We start from the raw sequence: 19,388 nt of genomic DNA, 5'->3' as shown, positions 1-19,388 counted from the left end.
ATCACCACGGACTGTAGACACGCGAGAAACCGATGTAAAGTGTCTATTGAAATCATTTGCAAGTTTTGCAGGACCGTGACAGAACTGTGGCAACTTCCTTGGTTCCTTCCCTTTGATATCCCTAACGGCAGCCCAGAGACTTTTACTTTTGTTGTCCGACTGCAAAATCTGATCCTTGTATATTTTTGTTCTCAGACCATTAAGTATACCATCATACTCTTTCTTTGTCTTCTTATAAGCATCCTTAAAAATTGGATTTCTGAGTTGACAGGTGTACAGAATGTCCAGCCTCGACCTGCAATTTTCAAGTGCATTATCAGCAAAATAGGCTGCTCTTTTTGGACCGCGTCTAGTAGATACTCTTTGTAAGGGACAAATTCTATTAAATTCAGAGGTGAATAACTTCAGAAAAGCCTCCCACTGTAAATTTACTTCATGATCATCCAATTCATAAACCGGGCCCCAGTCCATAAACTTTAATTTATGCTTCAATTCATCCAATCTATGAGCTTGCAACATTCTTTTATAAGACTGTCTTGTCTTCGACACTCCACCTGAAACACTGAGGCTTATTAATTGTGCAGTATTATGGTCTGACATATGTGTATCAATTATTCTGGTTTGATTTGAGCTTGAAACCATCTCAAGTACTTTCTCAAACTCCCCGAGAAATCGAGCAGTCTCCCCCGAAGCAGCGTAGACCGACACCACCAGGAGATCCCTGTCAGAGCATCTCACATCTACCGCTGCAATCTCCATCACATTCTTGACAGACAGATTTAGCAAATCCACCCTTTCACTAAACTTCAAACCCTCCTTGACATAGATGGCAGCTCCTCCGTGTTCATTTTAATCCCGACGAAAAGCACTAGCCAAAATAAAACCATCAATACCAAAATTAGAAATTCGCTCCTTTGTCTTCCAGTGTTCAGTAATGCATACAGCACAGAGATCATCATTCTTCAGAGTTTCTGAAACAAGCATATTTAGTTGATTGATCGAGTTACCGATCGACTGGACGTTCTGATGAACTACAGATAACATATTGCTCTCTTGATGACCACTTACTGCAGCGGGGTTTGCCTCATGACTTCTAATCTTTCGACTGAAAGTTTGGGCCTCTCCGAAAAGTATTCCGAAATGAATACTCTCTAACAAGAATTCCCTCTGGCCAGAAGTCCTGATGGAAAATTATGTTATAAGCCTCTTCAGAGGCGATACCTATGCTGAAAGCTGAATTTGTTCCCTTTGTTTCCAGTTTCTTTACAACAATCTCATCAGCTCCATCGACAGATTTGAAATATTCTCTAATATCAGCTTCCTCAATATCCTTACCCCTGATCCTTCCAACATAAATCCAACGCCTTCTCTTTGCTCCGTTTATTTTCGTATCTGATGACGATTTAGTGCCGTAAATAACTGGCTTCTTATTTTTCCTAACGTTCCTTTCTCTTCTTCCTAGTACTGTGCTCCACTTATTCATGTTTTCAGTTTCCTCACCGGCAACAGGGCATTCAGAAGGGTTATTACATTCAGAAGGGTTATTATCTGCAACTGCGTCTAAGTCAGAAGCGACAGCGATGTTTACTTCAGCGAAATCTGCAGAAGAATCTTTGAGGTTAGGTTCAAGACTATTTTCACAACTGTCAGTCCATTTTGTGGGTAGTTCTGATGTCACACTTGACTTGTTCTTTTCTCTGTGACTACTCCGAGAAGTGGGATTTTGAACTTTAACCGCATTATCTTGTAGATTCTTGTTGACATTTTTTATTATGTTTGTCTCTAGGGTTTCAATTTTTTTCATGAGTGAATCATTGTTATCAGATAATTTATTTTCACGATTTATTTTTCCAACAAAAGGGCATTGTTCATACTTAGCACCTTATTCATCTCCTTCAATTCACTATTCAACTGCTTCAAATATTCAACTTCCAACTGCAATTTCGACAAATTACCATCTTCACCATTGATCTTAGACTTGTTTTCACCTCCAGAACAGCACATTACACTGTCACCAGAGAATTTCACATTTTTCAGCCTTCTTGCACAACTGATGTGGTAAATTGAATTACATCCAATACAGGAAACATTTCTACATGCTTTGGCACAACATTTATAAACTTTATCGCCAATATTCTCGACATTTTTCTCACTATCAATAGACTCTTGATCAGAAACGTCTGCATCGCCCGCCATCTTATATGATGATCATTAGATCATTATACAACCGTAGTTTGCGCTAATATTGTAAGTAATGAATCCACAAAAACTTAAACAAAGGGAGAGAAAAAAAGTAGATGCAGTTATTCCAATGAACTTCCGTTCTCTAGGTACTCATTTAAAATATCCTTATTCAAGATGTCGATTATATGAGTGACAGTTTCTTGGATGTATCTCTTCATGTCAGGGTCAACTTGTCGGTGGAGCTGTTCCCTATCATCCTGGTGTTCAGGCTCACTTGCATTGCAAGATGAACTTTCAGTATCAACAGTAACAGTTGGTGTTATTCTCTATTGCTAGCGGACGCTGAAGTTCTTGTTTAATTGCGTCGATTCGGTACTGGTCTGTCACCTGTTGTTCAGTGACATTGAGATTTGTAGTCGTTGCAGAATTCCTCATGGAGCCTTTTTCTATAGTTGTTCGTGTTCTGCTCTAGTGCCGTGATGGAGTTATATATGAAGAGTTTCATTCATGGACGTTGTCGCTTTCTAACTAACCCCGCTTGGGTGAGCACTGGCTGAATAACCTGCCCAGCACCTTCAGCGGTTCGAGTCGGCAATTGTTGGTTGCTTTGGAGCTGTAACTTCTTTTGCAGCACTAGCCGCTTCCTCAACATCCTGTCACCGACGTCTCGTCCGGCGCCGGCTCCAGTCATGCCCTTCGATCCCCAGGCAGTGTCTTGTTTCCGAGGCTTCTCGCTCTCACCATTTCCATGAGTTTGGGCTCCACTTTCTCGGTTTGGGTGAGGGGTAGAGAAATGGGAGTAGAAAGAGCACACCTATAAAGGATGTGAAAGAGAAAGGAAAAACTAATGGGACTGCGGACAGCAGGCGTTGCTGGCTGCACCGTCTACTTCGTTACGATGGCTACCCGGCAGGCCATCTACCAGATAGCTGCCAGGCAGGCCAGACATAAGCATTATTATGACTTTAGCCTTGCGGCTTTCACACTCCTCTCCAGAGAAGAATTCACTTATCCCAGATATCTCAGATATCAAAAGGATTAAGCTTTGTTGAAGCCCTTTCCAGGTTTTCGGGCACGTGGCGGTGATCGGGTTGGATTCCTGCTCCACCCGCACTTCCTGTCGGGGCAGAAGGTGTTCCTCTGAATTTCCCATGTACTTGCGTACAGTTCTCGCCGTCCCAGCACTACCGCCTTCAGCATGACTCTATAGGTATTTTCGTCCAACTGAAGTTTCCTCAAGTTCTCTAGTAGCTTCTTCGGTATCAGGCCTGTAGATGATATGACAATAGGGATGGTCTTGATATCTTTCAGCTTCCACTGTCTCCTGGTTTGTTCCTCGAGATTTTTCAGTGTGCCTTTCTAGAAGATTGTTGTTATTTGGAATCGCCACATCGACAAATAGTGCTCTGTCCTCATTCTTATTGAGCAATATGAGGTCTGGTCTATTGTGGGTTATTTTCCGGTCTGTGAGAACCGTGCGATCCCAGTTCATGATGTTCATTTTCCAATACAGCATCCAGATGGTAATTGTAATAAGGAACCTTTTTCGAACTTAGAAGTTGGTATTTTAGTGCCAATTCTAGGTGAAGAATCTTGGCAACGGCATCATGTCTATTTTTGTACCTACTCCGTGCCCGCGAACTTCTGGCATCCCTCGGTGATGTGCTGACCAGAAAAATCCTCTGTCGGCGGTCGTAGCTACACACGGACCGATTTCACATCCAACCCAACCAAGTCGGTTTATTTCCCTAGGGAAATATGAAACGTCAAATCATATTTCTTTCAAAACGTCAAATCATATTTTATCTCTTTATTTAGTAACAAAATGGAAACTGCAATTGTTGAAATTTCCACTGAAAGTTTTTCCACCAGATACAAAGGAAGAAGAAATATCTTGTTCATAATTATTCGTCGACGAGACTACAGTTTTCTCGAGAACATTCCGTGCAGCAGCAATCTCGGACGATTCTCCCAAAACGGTCTTCAAAGACTGTGATGCTGCAGATGGCTCTCCCTCCACACCTGCTATCATCTTCGCTACCTTATTTTTGTGCAGCATACTGTCAGCCAGATAGCCTTCTGCAACAGATGAACTTTTCCAACCACCATGTCTCTTAAGTGTTGTCATTGAGGCTCCCGCATCGGCAACCAAAGTAGCGGATGTTCGTCTTCCACAATGGCCTGTATAAATTTTCGGATTATCTAATCCCAACCATTCAGCAACCTTACTCGGAATTTTTCCGAAGGTATTTTTGCCGACAGGCTGAAGAGTACACTTCTTATCTCTATAAGCTACGAAGAACCTAAGAACGCCTTGCGGACGCAACGCCGAATACTCCCGCACCAAACGAGCAGCACCCAGATCTTCTTCATCAATTATAGTGAATATTCTGTTTATATCATTCTTAGTTTTTGAGACTTTAATTATGATTACCGACCCACGATCTTCGATATCTGAAGATAGCATATTCACCAGCCCTTGTGTTCTGCAGGCGCCAAAGATTTTCATTATTAAAACAACCTTCAAAATTGTGAATGTAAAAGTCTTATCAACAGAGGAAATCAAAATGAAACTTTTACCTTATACATCAAAAAAACGTCATTAGGAGCTTCAGTCAAGAATGTCTTGAGCTGCTCCCGGGACAACACTGCTGATTTTTTAGGAACGTATCCTTTATTTTTGTTCTTAACAAATGCTTCGACTTCATCGAATAATTTGACATCAGTTTTTTCCTTCAAATGTAGCATTGATCTTAACATCGATAGTTTCGGCCATAACGTGTTTGGTGAATATTTCTGCGACTGGGGATCGAATGAAGTAATCATACATCAAGAATAACAAGAATCAGAGCAACATACCAAAATTTGGAAATATGCTAACAAAATATTATCGCTCACACCGTCCACCAAATTTTTTCTTTTCCACTCCTGAAAGCAATCGTACTCTCTACTGTAGGCAGCTTGAGATTTGGCCGGAACCAAAGATTCACGGGCTTTTGCCGATTGAGTTTCGACGTAGTTCGACATTATTTCAATAATTTTATTTCTGACAAGACGTCAAAATGAAACCAGTCAACCATGATTTTCAGAAACATGGCCCATAGCAACGTTAAAAATTTAATTATTACAAAAATATACAATCTAACAATGATTTCCCCATAACAAATTATTCCAATCAGAAAAAAACTATTGATTACACCACGGGAAATATGAATATATTTCCCTAGTTGTAATAATAGCTATACCCCAGTAGCGCTGTCGGAAATTAAATTAGGAACCATAGAACCAATGTCTCCAACTAAGAATGAATTATAGTATCTATGGGACTTCCACATATGTGGAAAATTTTGAGTGGGATTGAAATTGCTTCTTATTAATACTATTCAAATTAACGCGATATATAACAAAAGATTTTGCGTTGAAATGGCAGACACATTTCACAGAGTCCCAGTCAGCAAGAAACTGATTTTAAAAGATCTTACCATTAGACGTGGATGTTGAGGGCTTACTTTCTGTTCGCAGGCCTAGAGGGATTCCTCAATGAAGGCACAAGGCACACCAGTCGTTGGGAACACTCAGTAGTTTCGCAAGGACAAATAATTAATGCGAGCTTCACAAATAATGAGCAGGATACGAGTTTGTCGCTTTTTCGATCTGCTGCGTTGCGATATTCGATGCGGATTACTTGCATATATTCGCCTAGTTCCTATGCTCCTGTTTTACATTAACCGAAAAAAGCGGTTCGTATTTTTATCACTCATGGGGGCATATTTCCAAATTTCGTGACCACTTTCATGAATCAGCATCCCGCATTATAGGTGTTGGCAATTGCGTGCTGCTGACAGTACAAACGCCATACTAGAAAAGTGTCCCCGAAAATGAGGAAATTAAGTGAGGAATTTATTTAGAATCACCAAACCCACAGACGCTTCAATAGTTTACCATTTGCATAAAAAAATGGAAAATTTGTTGAATAATCATAGAATCTGTCATTCTGTCACCACTGCTGGAAAATTCATGGATCTATCAAGTTAGCCCGTAAGTTGTGGCATTTCGAAAAAAAAAATTTTCCTACGAGAATGCTAGCAGAGTGCTGGCAAGTGCTGATATTAAAATTGAAAAATATTCGATGGTTGTAAAAAATCCTCCTGAATTGAGAGATAACCGAGTTTTTTCTGCCAGCACCGATAAACAGGTCTTCATCGACGCGAATCTTACAGATTTTTGTCATCTGAGGCACATCCCGTTTCCGCATCCCCCCGGCCGATATAAAATCAGATGTGCCCCCGCTGGTCAATTAATTCGTATGATTCGCTGCCTGAGGAATTCGCATAGTTCGCCGCCTGAATTAATTCGTATGATTCGCCGCCTGAGTAGTTTTCGTATAGTTCGCCGACTGATCAAATCGCAGTGTATTAAAATTCGCATAGTTCGTCAACGTAATCTGCATTTTCTTTCATTTTTTTGTGCTCGATATCCGCCGTGCGTTGTAGTTTTTTTCTCTCGCTGCTATTAACTTTGACGACAGTGTGCCGAGTGCCGACTGGCTGTCAGGAACCAGATCCATCCGTTACCGAGTCCAGAGGTAAGTTAGCCTTCTGTATTTTATTTGGGAATCTCAGTTTCAACCCGTTGTGTACCCTTACCGTGTTCCCCTTCACTGCGTTGGGGGAAGTTTCTGGCCGGCGTGCAAATACGTCAGAATTGGAAACCAACGTGGTAACCCGTTTGTGCACCTTTTAACGTTTCTCTGTGTTGGGGGAAGTTTCTGGCCGGAGTGCAACTCCATCAGAGGCGGAAACTAACGTGGTCACTCGGTGTACAATCTTTACCCTGTTTCCTTTTTCTGCGTTGGGGGAAATCTCTGGCCGGCGTGCAAACACGTCAGGGATGAAACCCGCGTGGTCACCCATCATGTACCCTATTTCTTTATCGGTGCTGTAAGTTTCTTGAAGTCCCGTAGTTTGGAACTGAGCCCCATTTACCTTGCCCGCTCAGGGTACTTTGGTTCTGACTGGCGAACAAGTCTGTTACATCCGCGATACGTTTGAGATCGGATCCTCCCCTTTTTTCTTTCTTTCCGTCCGTTTCATTCCGCGAATCCACCATTTTGTGTACTTGTATATGATTCCGAGGAAAACCTCCTTAGTAATAATAATAATAATAATTATACAATTACAGTATTACAATTACCATCCGGATGCTGTGCTGGAAAACGAACATCACAAGCTCTACTGGGATCGCACGGTTCTCACAGACCGGAATATAACCCACAATAGACCAGACCTCATATTGCTCAATAAGGATGAGGACAGAGCACTATTCATCGACGTGGCAATTCCAAATAATAACAATCTTCTAGATAGGCACACTGAAAAAATTTCAAAATACAGAGATCTCGAGACCAGAAGACAGTGGAAGCTGAAAGATATCAAGACCATCCCTATTGTCATTTCATCTACAGGCCTGATACCGAAGAAAATACTAGAGAACTTGTTGGACGAAAATATCTATAGAGTCACGCAGAAGGCGGTACTGCTCGGAATGGCGAGAACTGTACGCAAGTACATGGGGAATGCAGAGGAACACCGTCTGCTCCGACAGGAAGTGACCCGGACCCGACCACCACCACGAGCCCGAAAACCTGGAAAGGGCTCCAACAGAGCTTAATCCTTTTGATTAAGGAGGAGTGTGAAAACCGCAAGGCTAAAGTCATAATAATAAAGCAACAACAGCAACCAATCAAAGGATGGTGCAGAAATTCAAGCATTAAAGGAAGGAGACACATACAAGTATCCAGGCATAAAACAGGCAAGAAAAATCAATCAGAATCAGATGAAGGAAGAATTAACCGAGGAGTTTACCCGAAGATTGAGAATGATAATGAGAACTGGTCTTAACAGCAAGAATCTGATTAAAGCGATTAACACCCACGCTTGCTCGGCTCTGAGCTATTCATTAGGTATCATCTCTTGGACCACCGATTTAGCAACTTTATGGCTCAGAAGTTGTTTTTCACCAATTAATTCAAAAGTTAGTTCTTTAGATTTTGAAAGGTTAGAATGTAAGCATATGCTTACATAAGAATAATAATAAATGAAGAAGTCATTTTCGAATTAATTATTATTATTATTTATTCAAATCAAGAGCCAAGAAAATCTATAAGGCTCAAAAAAAAAAAACAAAAATAAAATGAAAGACATACACAGTACAACTTTTCAGTAACTACTATCTGACGACAATCGGTCCAAACCGTTCTTAAATGAATTAACACTCACACTATTCACTACCTCAGATGGAAGCCGATTCCAAGAATGAAAAACCCGATTAGGGAGGAAATTTTCTCTCGCCGCATGATGAAAACTTTCACGGTACAATTAAAAGTCGTGACCACGAAGCCGTTGACTTGTATTGGGAATATACAGATGAGAGAGATCCACCCCAAACATTCCTCGTAGTGCTCTATATGTTATTATGAGATCTCCCCTCGATCGTCTATCTTCAAAGCGTGGCAAGTTCATCATACGGAGCCGATCATCGTAACTAGGTCGCTGGAAACCAAAAGCCATCCTAGTTGCTCGCCTCTGTATGTTCTCCAAAGAGGTCCTGTCACCAACCAATCTCGCGTCCCAAACAGGACCGGCATACTCAATTAGTGGTCGAATGTATGTTACATAGAGAGAGCGACAAGTACTGATGTTACACTTTCCAAATACTCTTTCTAGGAGATACAGCATTCTAGAAGCCTTGGTACAGGTGTTATGAATGTGGTCAGACCAACTCAGACTCTCAGTCACGACGACCCCCAAATCAACATGACTTGAGCAGTCAGAAATAGGCGCCCCATTAATGACGTATTGCTCTCGGAGATTCTTCATTCCCATATGTATAACAGCACATTTTTTGGCATTAATTGATAAGAGCCAGTCTTCACACCACTGCTGGATGATGAATAGATCTCTGTGTAGGGAGTCTTTATCAGCTCCATAAATCTTAGTATCATCAACGTACATAGAAACGTGGGACGTGAGCATTCCAGGTAGATCGGCTGTATAAAAGAGGAACAAAATGGGACCCAACACCGACCCCTGGGGAACACCGCTAGGTGGCCTAGAGGTGGAAAAAGAATTGCCAACCCGGACATAATACTGACGCCCAAACAGAAAGGCCTCAATCCATGAAAGGAGATCGAATTCCGAGATTTTCCAGTTTGGCGAGCAGACGTCTATGTGGAACCTTGTCGAAAGCCCGTGCAAAATCAAGGTAGATAACATCAATTGGTGTGCCAGAATCGATCGCTTTAGTCCAATCGTCCAAACACTTGAGGAGGTTCGTGATTACAGATCTCCCTGGTAAAAAACCATGTTGGTTCTCTGGGATTATATTATTTCCAATGGAGAATTTAAGAATCTCAGATACTATCATCCTCTCGCATACCTTGGCAACGACAGACTCCAGGCTTATTGGTCTATAATTAGATGCCGATGTCTTAGAACCCTTCTTGAAAATCGGAGTGACCGATGCGATGAGCAATTCTCTGGGCAAGGATGATGTTCCAAAAGAACTGTTAAAAATCAATGAAAGTAGAAGAGCAACAGCTGAAGAACAATTCTTAAGGAGGTATGGTGTTATTTTGTCAGGCCCAGGAGCAGATGAGATATCCAAGTCGTTGAGGTATCTCTCAACATCATCCCTAGAAAAATACACCTCCTTGATCTCAACCCTAGATCTGGGTGCCGACACAGATGGAAGCGGACCCGCTGGTTCCTCGGAGAAAGATGAAGCGAAGGCATCCGCTAAAACTTCGGCTGATTGTTTCTCACTAGTACACAAGTTTCCCGATGCATCGCAGACTGAAGGTATGGAAACTTTTGTCTTGAGGGTGTTGCATACATACTTGAAAAATTTCTTTCTGCAAGTTGGAGTACTCAGAAGTTTGGCCTCGAATTCCTGCTTTGCCCGCTTGAGCTTGTCTCTGAGATCATTGGAAAATCTTCTATGCTTTATATAATCAGTGTCTCGTCCACTGCGTGTGAAACGTTGCCATAGAGTTTTCTTGGAGCGAATCATCTTTTGTAAACCGGGTGTAATCCAGGGCTTTCTCGGAAAAACAATATTATTCACAATGCGAGAGTGCTCGGTCACAAGTGAATTCAGAGTCGAAGAGAAGAAAATCCACATATCGTCAACCGACTTATCTCGAAATGCTGCCTCCCAATCGACCTCAAGGAGTTCACGATTGAGTTCGGGGAAATTTATAACGCTTTTTGACTTCAATTGTTTGTAGGCAGGTATATATGGGGTGAATTGTATGGTGGAAGATAAAGTAACATGGTCAGAGAGACCAAAAGGTGGATTATACTGTATTTCAGAAAGGAGGTCTCCATCGTTGACAAGAATTAAATCCAAAAGTGAAGGTGTCTGGCCAACACGATAACGAGTGGGCCTATCCACCAGCTGCGTCAGATTTGAGCGCATCAGCATTGAACAGAAGTTATGAGAAGGTGAGGAAGGGTAAGGTAAACTGGAGGGCGATAACGGCCAAACGACGTCGGGTAAGTTAAAGTCACCAACGAAGATAGAGGGTACACTGGACTCCGACAAAGTTTCCATGTAATCGAAGACAGAACTCTCGTACTGTGACGGACGGGGTCGGTATATGCATCCAAGATTCATCGAGAAAGACGCGTTAGAGATGGTTAGAAACACATTGTCAATTCCTGGTGTTGCTAAGGAGTTTACCGCTATCGAGAAGTTGGAGCATATTGAGGAATGTATGTATATGCAGACACCACCATAACCCATAGTAGTGACACTGTCACATCTGAAGATTGAATATTCAGGGATAGCGTATAAAGAATCGGGTATGGTGGGCCGTAGCCAAGTCTCAGTGAGAAATATTATAAGAGGTTTATGCGATTTAACGAAGGTTAATAACTCAAGAAATTTAGAATGGAGTGACTGAATATTTGTATAGATGAAATTCCATTGATTAAGTGTAGGAGATTTGTCATTATCTAGTTTTTTTGAGTATTCGGAGACCTAACAATATTAGGTTCACCTCGTATATATTTTATTGTTATGTTCTTTTCACCCTTCCCCTGTCGCGTCTTCAGCTCCTCTCTTAGTGACTTCACTATTGCTTTATCTGCATTGGAGTGGTATCATCGGAGATCCTCACATTCTGGAAGTCGTGATGACCTAATAAGGCATTCTTGTTCCTCAAAATACGCGAGACAACCTGAGGACCCGAGAAACAGATCTTCCAGGAATTTGTTCCGATCTTGTTGGTGTCCACAATGAACCTGGAAGAGCCCGAAATAACTTCATCGACGCAACGCCTCAAGAAAGCTGAATCCTCGCTCATATTGTCCGAAGAAGCAAACCCATGAATTAGGATGTTGTGTGAGCGCTTCATCCTTTCTAATATTTCTACAGCCGGTGGAGTGTCAGGAGCAGAAACACCAGACAATTTCAACTCGTTTACGTGTTCCGATAAACCCTAGAATCAATTTTATCACAAAAAGTGCCGAGGTTCTCTATTTTAGCAGTGTTTTCGACTATCAAGTCCTTATGATCTGCGAGTGTGTTGGAATGCAATTCAATTGCCTTTCCGATTGATTCAAGTTTATTTTGAAGAGAAGTTTGTGATGCTCTGATCTCGCTAATATCGGCTTTGATGTTTGAATGAGTTATCTTCAAACTATTCAGATCAGATGATATAGAAGAAATTGCCTGCATGAGATCTTGAAAATGCTTCATGGTTAAAGGTTGATCAAGATTCTGACTAGGGCCGGATGTATGAGTAGAGGTAGAATAACCACGAAGGCGACTCTTTGGTATACAGGATTGACACTTCCACAGATCCTGACTTGCTCTCAAATATTCAAGATCATTTGTCTTGAGATTAACACATTTTGCATGAAATATTTTCTTGCAAATGGCACATACTAAAGAATCTGAATTAGTAGCAGATCCAACGCATATAGAGCAGACAGACATGACGGATTGATAGGTTCTTGAAACGTTAACAAAATTATCCCAAAGGAAAACAAAACAGGGTCACTCGCTTCACTCTCACGGGCCTATATGAGAGACTTACAAAAGACAAATACAGGTAGGCCGCGGATAGCAGGAAATAGAAATGGGTAGGCAAAAAAAACAGAGGTTAATAATTTTGTTGCGCTCGTAACAATTTCGTCGCTCCTGTGAAAAGCGAACTGCACTGAGTGATCCCTCCTAAGGTAAACTCAGCACTGAACGAAGAACGAACAATGAGAATAAACAGAACTGGTTTTACGGTGGGAGGTCTATATGCGCAAAGAACCGATTGATGACAGATATTGAAAAAATCAAAGATTTGTGTATTTGTAAACTTCACCTACTTTCTCTGGGAAACTGATTCATAAAGAGAGAATAACACTCAAAACCACCAACTGCAGAAAAATTCCAATTTTAAATGATAGAAAAACAAGTAGAAAATTCAAAATTGCTATGTGAATATGTTTACACTGTCGCATGTCACTGGTGAGTGATAAACAACTTGTGAGCCATTCATCTCAAAACTAGGCTGCATGGACTTGGTTCACTTCAGCTCTGAACCCCTCATATATCTCAAAGGCGACTGCAAAAGTAGATTTGTCCTTGGTGTTTCCAGGTAAAAAAATTGATTCGTCCTGCTAATTTGTCTCGGAACAAAAAAATTCAGTAGTTAGGCCAACAGTTCGAGACTGTCAAGATTTCCCCTCAACAAACCAACCACGAATCTTATAGCGTGCAGTCCTCTTCTTATCTCCAGACTATGGACACCGAATCTGGATAGCAACAGTTGATGATCATATACACGTGGTGTATAAGAACCATTCTCCATAAAAGAAAGCCATTTGAGAAATATTCTCTGAACGTCCTCAAGATGATGTATACATCATGTATATATCGGACGCCAAATGAGACAGCCATATTCCAGTTTGCTCCTCACGATGCTGTTGTAGAGTCGAATCAAGGTTGATGAATGAAAAAACAATCTGCCGTTGCGAAAAATAAAACCGTATAATCTAAACGCCGAGATGAGTAGCTGATTGATATGCGGCACAAAGTTAAACTTTTGGTCAAATACAAGACCCAAATCTCTCACCTCTGTGATGCGAGATAGCACAACACCACCAACAGTGTAATCAGAGTGAATTATATTTTTGTTTCTAGTGTAACCAACAACATTACACTTAGAAGCATTCAGACAAAGCATGTTTTTACTGCACCAATCAATGATGATGTCAATTGCTCTCTGCAACATCCAGCAATCGTCAAGGGAGTTAATGCTCAAATAAATCTTTAAATCGTCAGCATATGCCAACTTCCGAGAGTCTAATATATTCAGAAGATCATTTATGAACATAATAAATAACAGTGGTCTCAAATTCGACCCTTGCGGCACGCCAGAAGTTACCCCAGACGTTTCAGACTGTTGAGGAAAAAATATAAATCTAGCCCTGGATGACAGCGACAGTAGTTGGAAAAAATAATGATTGTTTTCTGTTAATGTCATTTTTTCTCTCTTAAAAAGTTAATTATATATATTCTGACGACCAGAGGACCTCATTTTTATTTGACCGGTTCTGACGACGAACATTTGGTGCCGAAACTCGTGTATGAATAATCTGAGGAGGAGCGAACGAAATAATAAAGGTCAACCTCCGATACGATTTCCAAGTCAGAGTAAAAAGGTAACCCGCATTTCTACTGAGGAGATAACGTATAGAGAAGCCGACGATAAAGCTTCAAGTAGAATGCAGTCCGACAGACATTACCCCCGACACTCTGAAACTCAGGAAGAAAATTGTGACACTATAGACAAATCCGATGACAAATCACACAATACCAAGACAAGTAATTCTTCCAAATCAAGAATACGGATTTTAGAAGATGAGCTACAGACCCAGAAGGATTTAATGGTTTTAGAAAAACTAAAGGCAGAATTACTTCTACAAATGAAAGAGAAAGAAATACATTCAATGAGAGAAATAGTCAGAAAAACCATTGAATTGGAAAAAGCTAAATTATCAGAAGCATCAGACACATCATGTTCAAGTGAAAAATCTGTTGTAACATCAGAAAAAATAGGTCCAGTACAAAAAGTAAAGGAATGGTTGTATGAAGAAAATCTGGCATAATTTTATTACAAAATATTTGGCGTTCAAATATTACCTTTTAAATGTTTAAGAGAGAAAAATGACATTGACACAAATGTTCGTCGTCAGAACCGGTCAAATAAAAATGAGGTCAGAAGAGGCAAAGAAAACACACTAATCCAATTTTTCATTTAATTCTCTTGGCGATCGATTTCGGCATCTATGCCATCATCAGGCCAGCTGAAATACACAATAAACATATAATCAAACAGAATTTCCATGGACAAGTTGTTAGACACGACATAACAATTCACAAGCTAAAAATGAGGTCCTCTGGTCGTCAGAATATATATAATTAACTTTTCAAGAGAGAAAAAATGACATTAACAGAAAACAATTATTATTTTTCCAACTACTGTCGCTGTCATCCAGGGCTAGATTTATATTTTTTCCTCAACATTCTCCACCCCGATGACAGCAATTTTAACTGCTGGTCTTCTTAAAACTTCTCGATTGGTCTTGATTTCCGCTGATCGGATTTGCCCATCTTTTCCCGGAAATACCTGAATGATTCTACCCATTGGCCAAGAATTTCTAGGTAAGTCATCGTCACATATTATAACGAGATCGTCGATTTTGAGAGGTCTCGCTTTCAGGAACCATTTTGAGCGCTTAGTCAAGGTAGGTAAATATTCTTTCAACCAACGTCGCCAAAGGTCCAATGATCTATTCAGTGTATTTCGAATTTTTTTATGACTTTTCAATTTCCTTGTGAAACGAATAATCCAAGCAGTGCATCTAAGATATTTCAACCAGGATGAGAATCTGTAGATATATGAATTCGGAATAATCCAGATGCAATTTTCCTTCTCCATATGAACAGTCACGTACTTCTTCTTCAGTTCTAAATCAGACTTATGATTCAAAAATATAGGAGGTTGGTCTGGCCATTCGGATTTACAGTTTTTCAAGAATGGTGGACCTTCTAACCATAATGAATTCAATATTAGAAATTTTTTCTTGCAGAAACGAGTCGCTAGGTCGGCAGGATTCAAGTCAGTCGATATCCATTTCCACTCATCGGGTCTTGTGAGGTCATGAATTTCTGTGATGTAAGACATGAAAAACTTTGGTGTTTATTATTCACTTGCATGTCTGTCAGAGCTATTCACATTGAATTCGCTCATTCGCTAACAACAGACAGTTGTATAATGGCCATACAAAGATTCACCAGTTAACAAGATTAGTGGCACAGGATCTTTTTGTAATAAAGCCGTGTTGTTCAGCACTGATGAAACCTCTTATTCTCGGGTAGATAGCATTGAATTAAATAATTTCGAATAATTTGGAGGAATTTGACAAAATAGAGATTGGTCCGTAATTGCCAACAATAGACGCGTCACCACTCTTGAGTACGGGAACAATTTTTGCGATTTTCCATCGAGGTGGAAAGACATTTGTTCTTAATATCAAATTATAAATATGCTCGAGTGGCACCGAGAACGCGCTGATACAGTCCTTAAGAATAAAGCTATGTACCAAGTCCGGACCAGAGATCATTTTAACACTGAGCTTTCTTGCAGCACCTTGAATGTCAGATTGGGTAACAGAATCAATAGCGATAAAGTCTAGATCTTGCCGTTCACTAACAAATTCCGTGCTCACAGGGTCATCAGACGAATAAACCGAACTAAAGTAACGCGAAAAGGCACTGACAAGGACTCCAGGTTTATTGTACGAATCAACCCCATCCGTCACAACACCAGAAAATCTCGAGCGGCCCCTTCTTTCTTGAATGATTGACCAGAATGTCGTAGGATCGTTAGCGATCGATTCTTCTGCACAAGAGATGAAGTCCTTGTAATCAGTTTTGATTTTTGACTTAACGATTGCTCTTAGAGTCCTAAATCGTTGAAGGGAATTATCATTTGATCTCTTGTATCTACGATAAGTACTGTCTTTCATACGTATGTATCTAATTAGAACCGGAGAGAACCAAGTGGGAAATCTTCGGGTCCTCTTGATCTTGTAGGGAACAGTCTTATGAAAAATGTCCTCAACCACTGAGTAGAGAGCACTGCATACCCGTTCCACATCCGTCGCGTTCACAACGTCAGACCAGCCAACCTCGGCAATCATCCGGTACATCATGGGAAAGTTTGCTTTTCTGAAATTAAATTTTCTAGTGCACTTATCCTCCAGGCCGGAGTCATGCGTAGAGGCAGGACGATGATTCAGATCGAAAAAAAAGGGGCATGGTGTGGATCAACACCAACCAACCCCGTAGATTTGCCAGTTGTAGCACAATCGATATTAGAAAACCCCAAATCCAGTAATCTACCATTTGAATTATTATAGGAATAGTATTGAACTGTTTCAACTCAAGAACCTGTGAGAACATCAAAATTGTTATAGATTTATAATCCACCACGGCATTGGAGCTGAACAGCGGAGCATCGAAATCGCCTATAAGAAAAACATTTTTATTCAAAATCTGGTCCATGGAACTCACAACGTCAAAAAAGTGTTCAAAAGAAGCAGCATCCGTATTGGGAGGTATATAAATCACGAGAATCAGTAAGCTATTCATCCCTGTGTTCAGACTACATCCGACTATGTCGATGGATAGCACAGCATTTCGCAATGTTGGCAAGTCAATACTTTCCGACTTTTCCGAGTGGTATTCCTCATCGACCGCCAGAAGCACACCGCCTCCCGTAGACAACTGACACGACTCCAGGTCTCTATCGCATCTGTATACCCGCTATTTATCCGGAAAGAGCTCCGAATTGAAGACATCATACTGCAACCATGTCCCGCTCAAACAAATTATATCAAGTCGGCACTATTGACGTTACAAAAAAATTCATCTGTCTTAGATTGAGCCCACGTACATTCTGATAGAAGCACGAAAGCTTGTAAATCCTGCAATTGGGTCTAGTTAATTTAAAGGTGTAATGATAGGTGTGCCCCGCACATACTTCATCTGGATATCCCCTCCGTCCTGTTTGCGCCGGTCGAACTCACGCTTTACTTTTTTATAATCAGTAGTCTGTCTAGGTGTTCTATCAGAAGAAATCAATAAGTTAGACTGCCCCTTATATTCCTTCCTGCCCGTTTGGACTTGGACAGGATCTGATGGACCTTACTGACAGACTCGAGCACAACCCTCACTGGTCGAGGTTTATCTGAGGATTGATCAAATTTTCCGACTCGGTGCACCTTCCTGAAACTCGTTTCAACACCTGGACTGATAAATTTTAGGACATCAGCAACTCTCCGACCATCCGCATCGTCCACCTGCCCCCCAGTAGTACTACGAGGTGGCTCTTTCAAACCATAGAGCATGATGTTATCTCTCCTGCGCATACGATCCTCAGTCTCGCGAACTACTTCCTCGAAAGTTTCATCGTCGAGAACATTCGAACTGACGTTTAATTGGGAAGAAGGAATCGAAGTCTTCAATTCGGTGTTATCTCTTTGTAGCGATACAATGAGGCTTTTTAGAGATGTAATGTCATTTCCAATGGCCACACACTTAACACAACTCCAAGAGACAGCCTTCTTCGAATTGATCACCCGCATCTCAGAACTACTCATTCCTATGCAGGAATTCCCAAACAGTTGACAAACAGAACATGACAACAACAGGTGATCCTCGAATATTTAATTTAAATTTTAATATTTTAAATTTAACCACCCATTTTTGTAGTGGTAGGTACTATTGATTCTCCCGTGCATAGCTAGATATCAATGAAAATTGATGACTTTAACGTTGTGCACATAAGGTGGCCAAGAAAATTCAATTTCCAATTATTCCAAACCTATATGAGATTTTTCAGTTTTTTTTTTCCAGCACTTGACAGCACATTGGATTTTTTCAAAATATCGGTGGAAAATGCTGGCTTTCCTGGGGTACATATAAATTTGCCCGAAAAATTCAATTCTCAGTATTATCACGCCCATAAGAAATTTTTCAATTCTTTTTTCAACATTCGCCAGCATTTCGTTAGCATTTACCATTTTGGAAATATCGATGAAAAATGCTGGGTTTACCGCGCTGCACATAAGTTGGCCAGAAAATTTGATTTTCAAATTTTTCACTTCTATCGAATATTGTTCAATTTCAATATCAGCAATCGCCAGCACTTTGCTAGCATTTTCATTGAAATAATTTTCTTTTCGAAGTTCCACAACTTCCGGGCTAACTTTAACTAGTTTCAATCAAAATTTATTTTCGTCTACTCTCCATAAGTCTATCGTCTTATTTCATATCCAGAGATTACAGAAAAAGGTTTAATGGGCAACTAATCCCAAAAATCGTTTAATTGAATTGATTGATTGAGACGAAAAGCATATATTACAGAAACAATTAATAAAATGGAGAAGCGAAGGACACGACATCGATTTCCTAAGTCGAATAAAATTTTTGAGAAGTGACTAAATATCATTATCCCTCAAATTGGACAAATTTTTACGGATGTTATTCGATTGAGAATATCGAATATTCATTGGTCAAGAAGATAGCTAACGGTAGATGCTATACCTGATATTTGAATTGCAAGCGACTTGGAACTTGGGCTTGTGAAGCCAAAATGAAAATAATAAATCCAAGTCGTTCATAATAATTTTTTGGCATCCAATAGTTGGAATTCATAAACTAATACCTTTGTCTGAACGTATTTCAAATATTCCTCTCAGTTGTGTACAAAACTGTGTCTGATATGAATTTATTTCCGGACCCCGTGCGCTACCACAACAGCGCCATTTGAGTTTTCGCTCTTTGGTAAGCGAATTTCCTATCACAACTTGTTTTTTGTTTCTATAATCTGTGTTAACAACAAAAGAAAAGAATCATAATCCCAAAAATGTTGATTCACTCTAATCATGTATAGTGGAGCTGAAAGTTTTTCGTGAACTCTATTGATGAAATGATTGCGAACTTGGAATTTGGAGACCTCCCTTACATCTGTCATATAAATTATTCATCAGCTACTTCTTATATTCCCACTAGTTCCTGATTAGATAAAAATCAAATATTATTCGAATTTTTCAACTTACTCACACAGGCATCAA

At 40.3% G+C, this 19,388-nt stretch overlaps 1 protein-coding gene across 1 annotated transcript; it reads right to left on the bottom strand.

Annotated features, from left to right (window-relative positions):
* Window positions 1-639: 639 nt before the first annotated feature.
* LOC123317670 lies at window positions 640-1,804 on the bottom strand. Its single transcript, XM_044904275.1, has 2 exons — window positions 1,336-1,804; window positions 640-971 (listed from the first exon to the last, which is right to left on the bottom strand). Exons 1-2 carry the CDS (start codon window positions 1,802-1,804, stop codon window positions 850-852), a joined length of 591 nt encoding a protein of 196 aa, XP_044760210.1. The 3' UTR covers window positions 640-849.
* Window positions 1,805-19,388: the final 17,584 nt, after the last annotated feature.

This window comes from Coccinella septempunctata, chromosome 7 (genome assembly GCF_907165205.1).
Source record: "Coccinella septempunctata chromosome 7, icCocSept1.1, whole genome shotgun sequence".
Taxonomy (NCBI): domain Eukaryota; kingdom Metazoa; phylum Arthropoda; class Insecta; order Coleoptera; family Coccinellidae; genus Coccinella; species Coccinella septempunctata.
The sequence above is the reverse complement of the archived record's forward strand: the minus strand, read 5'-3'. Positions and strand labels throughout refer to the sequence as shown.

Coding starts and splice junctions, on each gene's coding strand:
- LOC123317670 (XM_044904275.1), bottom strand. CDS start 1,804: ATGAAAAAAATTGAAACCCTAGAGACAAACATAATAAAAAATGTCAAC. Junction 972..1,335: donor TTATGTTGGAAGGATCAGGG/GTAAGGATATTG, acceptor TGCTTGTTTCAG/AAACTCTGAAGAATGATGAT.